This window comes from Mirounga angustirostris, unplaced genomic scaffold (genome assembly GCF_029215605.1).
Source record: "Mirounga angustirostris isolate CCGP_5_RB_7025 unplaced genomic scaffold, mMirAng1.0.hap1 SCAF_15, whole genome shotgun sequence".
NCBI classification, from domain to species: domain Eukaryota; kingdom Metazoa; phylum Chordata; class Mammalia; order Carnivora; family Phocidae; genus Mirounga; species Mirounga angustirostris.
In genome coordinates, this window is record NW_026991723.1 from 9,111,980 (window position 1) to 9,124,250 (window position 12,271).

The 12,271-nt window shown below is 43.5% G+C and overlaps 1 protein-coding gene across 1 annotated transcript in view; it reads right to left on the reverse strand.

Moving 5' to 3' along the window:
- SMARCA2 (SWI/SNF related, matrix associated, actin dependent regulator of chromatin, subfamily a, member 2) overlaps nucleotides 1-12,271 on the reverse strand; it is a 180,052-nt gene that overhangs the window by 137,044 nt on the left and 30,737 nt on the right. Inside the window, 3 exon segments of the mRNA XM_064579201.1 lie at nucleotides 630-803; nucleotides 1,884-2,057; nucleotides 4,021-4,147. Of these exon segments, the coding sequence (XP_064435271.1) occupies nucleotides 630-803; nucleotides 1,884-2,057; nucleotides 4,021-4,147 (475 nt within the window).

Consider the following 12,271-nt stretch of genomic DNA (forward strand, 5'->3'; position numbering starts at 1 on the left):
TAAACTGATCCCTTCTGTATGTATCTACCCATTAAAAAATAACAGCACAAAGGTAATGATCCGTGAATAGCCTTTGACAATAACACAGCCATAACCAAAAAAGTAACATTTCAAAGTTAACTTAAAAATCACTTTTTACACTAGAAGGGAGAAATTTCTACCACTAAAAAAAAAAAAAAAAAAAAAGGGATAAGCACCAGCGGCTTTAAGAAACAGACCTTCGAGTCCAAGATACAAGTTAATGACGCATCTGCTCAAAATAACTTGTGTCATTAGTCTCAAAAGTGGCAATATTTTAAAAAGAACGAGCATATCCATCCTTCTAGATCTGGTTGTTAAACCTCCTATGAACTGGGGTACCTGCCTTGATGCGAGAAGCTATATTCTGCACAGCAAGGCCACCCCAGGACATGGAGATATTAAATACTCATCAGCTGTGGCCCTGGGTTTGTGGCATGCATCGTTCAGAAAGGAGATATTTTTACTCCATCCATATGAAGTTCAAAGGCGCGTGTTCATATATTTGATAAGCCGCTTTTACCCACTCTTGAGATGGCATATTTAACATTCTCAATACAGGTGCATGCCGGAACCCCACTGCCTGGGGTCCCCGCAGGTGAGCCCCTTACCATCAGCCTCCGCATTCTCTCCTTTTCGATCCGCTCCGTCTCTTTTTTCTGTTCTCTTTCGGTGTTGGCATGCCAAGTTGCCACTGCTTTGGATAGCTTCTGGATCTTCCCGGCCACAGACCGATGGTACTCCTTAAAATCTTTTGCATGCTGCAAAATGCTGTTCAGGTATTCCTACAGGCCCCGAAGGGAGGAGGGAAAAGGATACTTAAAGTCTACTTCCCAGTGTCATCCATGGAGCCCAAGAAAACGCTCAGGGAGCCTTTCACAACAGCAGAAGACTAGAATCTTCTGTGGGGCAGGTGCCCTGGGATGTCTCTTGGTAGCTGAGCTGTGGGCTTTGGGGCTAGTGGGAAAAGCAGCCTCTCAAAGGCACCAGCTTGTGGAAGGGAAGCCTCTAGGACCTCAAAGATATAAGGCCTCGTGAAAACAGCAAGATCAAGGATGTGACAGATGCCTGCAAAACGGGCAAGGATAAAACTGAAAGCAAATCACCCTCCAGTCAGCCCAAGGTAGGCAGATATTTCCAGGGAGAACCAGGTTACAAAAGTAATGCCCCTTCTGCTCTAACTCAAATGCCTCAGCACCATGATTCGCCACCCCTCCACCTTATTTGGATCGACTTTTGAAAGACAGGAGAGGAAACGTGTACCAACGGACAGCTAACATCTTTCAAAATGAAACTAACACCGGGCACTAAATTAAGCACAGGAATACAAACACAATGTAAAGGTTTGTAATGCAAAATCAAACTCTCCATCAAACTACTTCCAAACGCCTAGAAAGGAATGTTTTAAAATATCTGCCCCTATGAAACCTCCAACTGGGCCCTGGAAAAGCCCAGGAGACTGTATTTATATTTGCTATAAAAATAACCATGTGCTCTCTTCTTTCCTTTTCCAAGTTCCTGCTCCTGAGGATTTTGCCCCTGGCAACTCTCCCATGCCCATGCGGCGGGCATCTGCGGGTGGGATGATGAAGAGGACACCTGCCTGGTATCCAGAAAGCACAATCCCCCATCTCATCCCCGCCACAGGAGGCCGTGGGCAGGCCGCCCATGTCCCTGGCATGGCCTGTTTTTCCCCCCTGCCTGTTCCATGGGCCAGTCTGCCCACGGGAGCTCCCAGGAGCCTTTCTGCTCTGTGATGTTCCCACCTCACACCCCGGTCCATTCTCCAGGCCTCCGGACCCCGCCTGAGGGCTCGGTCGGGGCGTCTCTGCCAGCGTGGGGGCGCACAGCCCAGGTCTCGGTACCTGGTGCTTCTGCCGACGCTTCCTCTCCTGCTCGATCTTCTGTTGCTTCTCCAGTTTCTCCGTCATGCGGGCCTCCCGCAGCGTCTGGCGCTTACTCCGTTTGTAGGCTTTGGAGTTGAGGGCCGTCTCCAGCGTGGTGTCCCGTCGCATGCAGGCCACCACCTCCTGTCTCAGCTGTCGGGGTGGCAGAGGGGAGAGTGGTTGGAGAGCCTCACCAGATGCAAGGCCTGGCTCCTGGGCCCTGCCCTAGCTCCTGGTCAGCACGGGCACACGGGGGGGCTCTAGAAGGTGCACCACCACAGCGGACCTTTCTGTAAACCAAGGGACTAAACCGTGCCAAATTTATGTGGTGTTTTCAAAGATGGCATAAGTTTTCTTTCCAAGCCGTTCAGATTAAGGAAACAGAACAAAACAAGACAAAACAAAACAAAACAAAACAAAAAACAACCCAAAAAACAAAACAAACAACAACAACAACAAAAAACCCCAGCACTGTGACACTGAAAAAAAGCCGACGTTGTCTTGGGGTTTTAAATAAATTCATTCATCCCGCTTAATTATTCTAATGATATTAATTAGTTAAAGAGCTTTTGAAATATTTTACTTCATTTTAAGTGCCATACTAACATTCTCTTTGTGTCTAGAGATTAACTTTAATGATGCTCTGCAAAAAAGAGTAGAAAAATGACTTCCTGTTCACGTACAATAGCAGCAGGTACTCAAACACTATTAATGCAATGTTCATTCTCATACGAAAGATGGGAGATCCTGGCGTTGGCTTCCTCCCACTCTCAATGAGGATATTCGTCAAGATATTTAGGTTTCACACTGTATCATGGATTTCCCTTAGATTATCATCAATGTGATGTGTTATCCATGTTGGACGTTATGTGGTGGTAGCTGGGGGTCAGGGTTGGGAATATACATTAAAACAGGAATTCGATTCAACCTCAAGTCAGCATCAACTAGAGTTAATTCACTGGGAAACTCCACAGATCATGGATTTTTCCACAATATCAACCAAAAAATCAGAAACTGGTAAGAGTCCAGCATAGTGAAGTGAATCTGAATATAATCTCATTTGTGAAAATCTACTTGGTTATTACTCATTTAACAATACTGGATTAAGCACTTTATCAATGCATGGTAGGACGTCGCCTGTAAGAAAGGAAGTGAATGGGACTCAGAGCCTTTTATTTTCTTTCTTTTACTCCCACAGAGCTGTGGCCAGCTAGTTCCCCACCACCATGGATGTCCTCTTGTGACATTATAACCAAGAGGGCAAGTGTACTCCCAGGTTCATAGGACAGAGGCAAGTGGGGTGGCTTTGCGATTTCAGTCACATCCTGCAACATACTGAGTCATGCAAATTCCTTTCATTCATTAATAATTCATTTTGCACCCCCCCAAGACTTTCACCAAGTCAACCCACCGGCCTGAGGAATACGCGCTCCTCTTCCCCTTTGGCTAAATGAGGCAGTGTGCAGACCGGGAGACCGGCACCTTTTGGGTCCACAAAGCCAAACTCACCAACGTAAAAATTAGCGCTCCTTCGTTTCCCTAGTAATTTAGCAATGGTAAAATAGATCATCATGCTAGCTTTGATTCATCAGTAACTACTAAGAACCAGAGCAAGAAAAAGAGATGATCATCAACTGATCAGTCACCACGTGGGGGTGTGATGGGGACAAACAGTTTTATGTGTTTCTGTAAATGATGAGCTATTCATTTAGCAGAGTGGCTATCGTATTTGTTAAGATTATTTTCATCGTCATGGCTAGGATTTTACATTTGTGTTTACAGAAGAGGCTCTGATCCTGCTTTCCCACCTTCTTGTTTTTCTTTGCACTCATAAAGGCAAGCTATCCCATTTGTTCTCGAGGTTTCATCCACGGTAACAAAATGCCATTACTCTGACTTTGGAAACCATAATATGGAAGGGAAAAAAATGTCTCTGATATACAGAAGCAAAAGAAATATATATATAGAATAATAAGCAATTCATCCTCATTACTTTTAGCTCTATGTGGCTGGTCTAAAAGATATACTATTTTACTAAGTTTATATCTTTCTAACAGTATTGAACAGACTCACATTTATTTCCTACATCTCAGATTCACTGGGGAAAAGGTATTACCTGACGCTGGAAATTGAGTAACCGAAGTGCTTTCAGTTCCACGGTTGCTTTGGTTCGTAAATCTGGTGGCAAAGAGCCAGGCAGATTTTCCAGTTCTTGTATCCTGTGAGCTATGCGAGCCTGGAGCCTAGAGGAGACGAAGAAATGAGGGAAGGGAGAGGTGGAAATATACATTACGATTTAGCCTTAATGATAAACAATAACCCTCGGGTCTAAGTTCCTGGCAAGACACATTCCAGACGTTGCCGGCCGGCCAATTTCTGACACCCAACTAGAGTTTCTGATGTAAAACAGAGAAAAGCTACCTTCGCATGAACGCAGACAGGTGCTACGTGTTACCGAACACTCTGGCCTTCTTCACTAACCTCTCTCTAACACCCAGAAGAAGGGCTCATGATGCATCTAGGAGGGAAGTCAAGTGCCATAGCTTGTCTTGAACAGAGGGAAAACGAGAGACGGGACCGTGGCATTGGCTCCCAAACACCCAGCCAGCCAGAGCGCAGAACTGAGACGAGAGTTTTCTTCTTAAGTTTTAGCTCTGTCCCAGGCACCCGGGCTATTTGCCCTCCTTGTCAAGATGCTGATGACAACAGCCGTTAAAGCTGAGTGAACAAGAGCAGTTTTAGGTGCTGCTGAAGCCCACAGAAATCAGCCAACCCAAAACATTCAGAGAGAGCCGTGCCGACCACAACCACTTCCTCTATGAGCAGTGCTTGTCTGAGAAAAGAAGAGGCAAACTGGGCATTTTTAAAAACCAGGCTCGGGGCAGCAGGAGATGGTGAAGTAAGAGTGTTCAAAATCTACGAATTTCTAGAAAAGGATTGCTGGGGATTCTCATCCCAGACATCCTCAAAAATATAACTGCAGGCCCTTCTTCATAATAAAGGCAGAAGAGAAGAGAAAAGACATCCCACTTTCTTCACTCAGTTGGGATACTTCTACTGTTACCCACATAAACTGGCTCCAGAGTTCACCTGGATCCCATCCTTACAAATAATTACACACCATTTAAATCTATTTTTAGAACTACCTCCTCCCTCCAAATTTGGGGCAGGAGCGTCTTGGAACAGATTTCCTGAAGAACAGTAAAAGGTAGTAAGTTAAACTAAGTTAACATTAACTACACTAAGGTGTATCTAATGCACAATTTTCTTTAATTCTCCCTCCCTCCCTCTCTCCTTCTGTCTCTGTCTCTGTTGCACACATGCACGCACCCCTACCAGGTAAATTCTAATAATGGTCCCATCTTACTGATGAGAAAATTCAGGTTTGGAGATAGCAAGAAACAGGCCGACTTCACAGAGCTAGTGATTCACCTGGTACCTGCAGTGACACCGTAGATAATTAGTATACATTTCCTAACTACCGCTTTCCTGGACCTCAACTCTAATAAAAGATGATAATTAAAGATTTTTGTAAAAATTTATATTATGCAGGGCGCCTGGCTGGCTCAGTCGGTGGAGCGCGTGACTCTTGATCTCAGGGTTGTGAGTTCAAGCCCTCCGTTGGGTGTAGAAATTACTTAAAAAGTAAAATCTTAAAAAAAAAGGAAAAAGGAAAATAAATAAATAAATAAATACAAATCCGTATTATGGTTTTGTCAGCCTTTATGATGCTCTGTGTTAACACGAAAAAGTAAAATCTTGTCTGACCTAGATGTCACAAAATATCTTAATACTTCATTTAGCCCGAATATCAAAATGAGTGCTTTAAAAACAACAACAACAACAACAACAACAAAACCAAACTTAGAGCTGTTTGCTCTGGTAGAGAAGGGAATGTCATTTTTTTCAAAACTTCGAAAATGATAGTAAGAGAAACATATTTTTTTCACTGACTTCACTGGAAACATTATGGCAGATTCCTATCTTATTTGGTACACACATGTTATTAATTCTGATTTACTGAATGATTTATTGTCATAATGTGCTATTAGTATGTTATCACCCTGTTATTTCAGCTGTATGTACCAACACAAGCAATCACACCTTTAAGTGGTTTAACTGTGCAACAGACTAAACATTTGTGAGCGCAAACAACAATAAGAAACTTCCATCAGTTTTGAAATAGAAAAATTAAATAAATAAAATTAAAAATAATAAACTTCCACCATTTTACTCTTTTGATCAAATTGTTCAGGCTTACCCAACATTCTTTTACTATTGATACTCATGGGATGAGTATTATGGTTTTTTTTTTTTTTATTTTTCACTGTAGGAACAAAGGTCCATTTCATTTGTCCAATTCAATTTTTTAAATAGTGACATAGCCAAAAATCTCCAGATATAGCCAAAGATGATGCATCTTAACTACAATATTGATAGAAAAACCTATCACGGTTTTTTTTTCCAATATGTAATTTAAATGAGAAAAAGAAAAACACCCTAAACAGAACAACTTTACTCATGTACAATGAAGGCCATACTACAGGAAAAATAAATATTACAGCATGGTAGATGAGGGCCATTGATTTGGTCATGCCACTTCCTTGGTTCTAGATTTACTGCAGACCTTTTTCATTTGAATATCCCAGAACTCCAACCATCCCTTGATATTCTGGTTTTCTCTCTTTGACGAAGTGGGTCAGGTGTGAAATTAGAGGCATAGCTGCTTTTCCTTAATCTTCTAAAGGTCCTTGGAAATAGGACTAAACAAATAATCTTAGGACAACGGGGCTGAGGGTATAGAGATTAAATCACACAGACTGGGTGGGGATGGAGGGGGGCGGGGAGGCGGGGACTGGGGGCAGATGGAGCCTCAGAGTAGGTGGGGAGCCGGTGTGTGTGTGCGGGGGCAGGGGGGGACCCTTCTTCCTGAAATGTCTGCTTCTCCAAAGGGCCTGGTAATGGGGGTATAGCTCAGTGGTAGAGCATTTGACTGCAAAGGGCCTGGTAATTTGTCAGTGAATCTCAGCTTCCCCGGCACAAAAGAATCCTTCTTTTACGAAAGGGAGGCAAGAAGTGCAAAGTGCAAACATTTAAACTATAGAATAGGAAAGGGAGATTCCAGAGTAAAATTATATGCATTCGATTCAGTACATGGTGGGTGGGTAGCGAGGGTATGGGAGGGGCTCCTTTAATGTAGGAGATTTTATCTCCTTGCCGTGGTTGTTGTCATTGTTAATAGAAATCTTCATTTTAAATAATATTCTTCTCCAGACAATTTCATCTCCCCATCAATGGGATTCAGCAGGTAGTCCGATAAAGAGATTCAGGATTCTAAACTTCTAGAAACAACAACACAAGCAATACTGCATAACTGCAGGAGACTCATTTAGTGTCCTCACGAGCACAGAAAATTGAAGCAGAATTAGGTCACTCCGGTTTTTCATACAGATTGAACAGTAAATCAAGAGGGGTTACTGTTCCGGCAAGAAAAAGAGTTCCATTAAAGGTAACAGAATATTTGTTCAGGTCCAGAGGAGAAGTTTATGATTCCTGTAGGAGAGTTATTTGAACAGAAAATGACACTGGTACATTTTGTTCCTTCAAGAAGCTGAGTGACACTTAAAAAAAAAGAGAGAGAGAGAGGGAGGGAGAGGGAGACTGACTTTTTGTAACTCTGCTTATAAAATGGCCCTTGGTAATTTTCGAGAAGGAATTTCAGGGTTGCAATGGGGAGCAGGGAAGGACAAAAAGCAGGCTAAGCAGGCTACGCTTGCTTCCTGAAGCAAGGTGCGCCACCGTGTTCAGGCTAAATTCAGAAGTGATCCCGAAGAGGGCTAGCATGATGCAACGGGGCTCTTCTCAGATACCCTCCTTGGAATGAGAAGTGCATCTTCTGTGCAAATATTTGTGGAATTAGTTTGCATGCAAATGTGAAACCCGGAGCCCTTTTGCCCAAATATCTACCTTGGAGTGGAAGAACAGAAGTTAGGTATACGGATAGGGCAAGGAAATTGCCAGAAAGACCGGGGGGGGGGGGGGGTGTGTGGAAAAAAAAAGCACTGGAAATCTCTCTCTGACACTTACTACAGAAAAAGGCAGTCAGTTCCATTATTAAGAGAAAGATGGTCAAAAAGAAAGGATCCTATTTAAATGGGAACAAAATGTTTTAATGGCAGGACTTGTACAGATCTGAGGCAAAGCGTTCACAGTCCACCGGCAGAAACTTATTTATGCTCTTGCTGAATAAAGAAGGTCAATCTGTCAAAATTCTGATTTTATGATGAACAAGAGAAACAGCCAAATGACTTAAAAGTTAGAAAGAAATCTGAGATTCTGACAACTTCCTTTCAATTTTTATAGATGAGGTAAGTGATATTACAATGGTCAAAGAAATGAACAATCTGTTAAGAGTTTCTGACAGATGATTTTTGCTCCAACCAAGTTTATAAAATTATAAAAGAGTTCTTTTTTTTTTCCTTAGACCTTGCTCAAATACTCAATGAGAAGATAAAGATACACTGGACCCCTCCAGTTATTGGTGCTAAAGATGAGTGAGCCGTTCTCTCAACGAGGGGCAAAAGGAAGAGTTCCTTCGCTCTCTTACAAGAGCACTTGATCTAACCCTTTCTGAAGGAGAAATGTAACTAATCTCTGCAGCTGAACAATTTATCTCCATAAAGAGAAGTCATGGGCGCCTGGGTGGCTCAGTTGGTTAAGCGACTGCCTTCGGCTCAGGTCATGATCCTGGAGTCCCGGGATCGAGTCCCACATCGGGCTCCCTGCTCGGCAGGGAGTCTGCTTCTCCCTCTGACCCTCCTCCCTCTCATGCTCGCTGTCTCTCATTCTCTCTCTCTCTCAAATAAATAAATAAAATCTTTAAAAAAAAAAAGATGAGGGGCGCCTGGGTGGCTCAGTCGGTTGGGCGACTGCCTTCGGCTCAGGTCATGATCCTGGAGTCCCAGGATCGAGTCCCGCATCGGGCTCCCTGCTCAGCAGGGAGTCTGCTTCTCCCTCTGACCCTCCTCCCTCTCATGCTCGCTGTCTCTCATTCTCTCTCTTGCAAATAAATAAAATCTTTAAAAAAAAAAAATTAAAAAAAAAGAGAAGTCATGAGAGACTATGGACTCTGAGAAACAAACTGAGGGTTTTAGAGGGGAGGGGGTTGGGGGCATGGGTTAGCCCTGTGATGGGTATTAAGGAGGGCACGTACTGCATGGAGCACTGGGTGTTATACGAAAACAATGGATCGTGGATCACCAAATCAAAAACTAATGATGTATTGTATGGTGACTAACATAATAAAATAAAATTAAAAAAATAATAAAAAAGAGAAGTCAGCTATCACTCTCTGACCAAGGAAGATAAAAGATGCCCTACAAGGCTACCAGTGGAAACCTACGCTTCTTCTCAAGATGGCCACGGGAAAGTTCCAGTCCAAAGTCCCCACCAGCTTCTCAGACCCAGGGTTGCCAGAGGGATGGTTTCAGAAGCCATGTGGCTTTACCGAAGAGGAGACATTTATAGCAATGATAATAAATGAAAAATAGCCATCACACCACATTCTGCGGGGCTTATAATTTAAAAGATACTGACACGTATACTTTTCTCTTATTGATACGGGACTGGAAGATCAAAGCATTTCACAGCCCAGGATAGGCTACATTGTACTACTTAGTCCTATATACTTTGGGAGACCATCCATTAAGATCACTTCTGGGGCGCCTGGGTGGCTCAGTCAGTTAAGCAACTGCCTTCGGCTCAGGTCATGATCCTGGAGTCCCGGGATCGAGTCCTGCATCGGGCTCCCCGCTCGGCGGGGAGTCTGCTTCTCCCTCTGACCCTCCACCCTCTCATGCTCTCTGTCTCTCATTCTCTCTCTCTCAAATAAATAAATAAAATCTTTAAAAAAAAAAAATCACTTCTGAAAAAGGGGCTAAAATGGGCTCATGACCAGAAAGGCCTGCAAATAAGGTTCCAGTAAAAACCATAAAGAAAATTTAGGAGTCAGTAAAATACACGCACACCCACAACACAGGCCGAGTAAGGAAAAAAGTCCAGATGTGTTTCTAGGTACAGAGAGTGTCTTTGTTATGAATGTCGTTTGCATGATATGACAACTGTACTGGTAGTTCAAAGAAGGGGGAAATGTTAGCTCCTAGGAAGTCGGGATCTTAGAGTAACCAACCGATACCCCTCTATCCCTTTGCTGTCTTTTTTTTTTTTTAAAGATTTTATTTATTTATTTGAGACAGAGAGAATGAGAGACAGAGAGCACGAGAGGGAGGAGGGTCAGAGGGAGAAGCAGACTCCCCGCTGAGCAGGGAGCCCGATGCGGGACTCAATCCCGGGACTCCAGGATCATGACCTGAGCCGGAGGCAGTCGCTTAACCGACTGAGCCACCCAGGCGCCCTAGATTGACTCTTTTAATAACAAGTAAGGAGGTATCTTAACCTCGTTAGATGTAGGTACAATCTCTCAATATATCTGCAGTCTTTTTTATTTTATTTTTTATTTTTTTAATTTATTTTTTATTTTTAAAGATTTTATTTATTTATTTGAGAGGGAGAGAGAATGAGAGGGAGGAGGGTCAGAGGGAGAAGCAGACTCCCCGCCGAGCAGGGAGCCCGACGCGGGACTCGATCCTGGGACTCCAGGATCATGACCTGAGCCGAAGGCAGTTGCTTAACCGACTGAGCCACCCGGGCGCCCCTCCCTTTACTGTCTTTTTAAAAAATACCTGTGGGGGTGCCCAGGTGGCTCAGGCGGTTAAGCGGCCAACTCCTGACACTGGCTCAGGTCATGATCTCAGGGTCGTGAGATCGAGCCCTGCATCACATCGGGCTCTGCTTCCCCCCTCCCTCAACCCCTCTCCTAGCTTGCGAGCGTGCGAGCTCTCTCTCTTAAATGAGTAAATCTTTTAAAAGAAATACTTCTGACTTTTTTTATTCAGTAGAAACATAAAGAAAGTACTGCATATGAAAAAAGTTCTGCCCCAAATGAGAGCATAGCGCTGATGTTTGACTTTCATATCGCACAGTGATCTGCGCATCAACACAGCAATACCAGCGGACTGACGCATATCTAGCTCTCTAGGGGTACCTAAAATTCGGGAAACAGCAGTATAAAACTCTTCATCGAGGATTAGTAATAGTAATGAGAGCAAAGCTCTACTCTTCATCCAAAAAGCTAAGGGCATTTAATGGCATGTTACTGTGATTTCTTTCACAGAGTTTTTTTTTTTTTTTTTTTTTAAGATTTTATTTATTTATTTGAGAGAGAGAGAATGAGAGAGAGAGAACACATGAGAGGGGATAGGGTCAGAGGACGAAGCAGACTCCCTGCCGAGCAGGGAGCCCGATGCGGGACTCGATCCCGGGACTCCAGGATCATGACCTGAGCCGAAGGCAGTCGCTTAACCGACTGAGCCACCCAGGCGCCCCTTCTTTCACAGAGTTACTCTCAAAGCTGGCAACGTAGCATTTTAATCTAATAACAAATAAGTCATGTGTTTTTTGATAAAGACCCAGGTAATGTCTTTAAAGGGAGCTTGATGTTATTTACTAACATTCCCTATAATTTCCAAACTTTAATTTTCTTTGGAAGGAAATAAGAATTGGGAAACAATAATAGCTGATATGTCCTGAAAGTCTTTGTATCACTTTATCTTCCCCCTACAAGAGGTACTGTAAGACTCTCTTTTAACATAAAAGGAAAGTGAGTCACAGAAAAGAGATGTAACTTGGGGCGCCTGGGTGGCTCAGTAGGTGAGGGGTCTGACTCTTGATTTCAGCTCAGGTCAAGATCTCAGGGTCATGAGACTGAGCCCCGCGTCAGGCTTCACACTCAGTGGGGTGTCTGCCTGGGATTCTCTCTCCCTTTCCCTCTACCCCTCTGCCCCACTCACATTCGCTCTCTCCCTCTCTGAAGTAAATACATAAATAAAATCTTAAAAAAAAAAAAAAAAAGAGAGAGAGAGAGATGTAACTTGACCAAGGTAACACAGCTGGTAAGTGACCAAGCCCGCATTACGGGCCAACTCCAGAGATAGTGATCTTAGCCGTGTTTTATCTTGACTCCTTACTCATGGACTCTCTTTTTGGTTAACATTAGCCATTTATTTACATGAAGCGTCTGCTAACTCCAGCCTGTCCACAGGCCAGCTTTGCAAATAAAGTTTTACTGGAACACAGCCAGAGCATTATTGTCTGTGGAAGCTCTCACGTGGTAAGGGCCGAGCTGAGGGACCCTTGCTATGGGTCCGCAAAGGGTAAAATGTTTACCACCTGGCCTCTTACAGAAAAGGTTTGCCAACCACGGATGTAGATGAATGTGCCAAATCAGGCGAAAATTAAGTTTCTGGAGT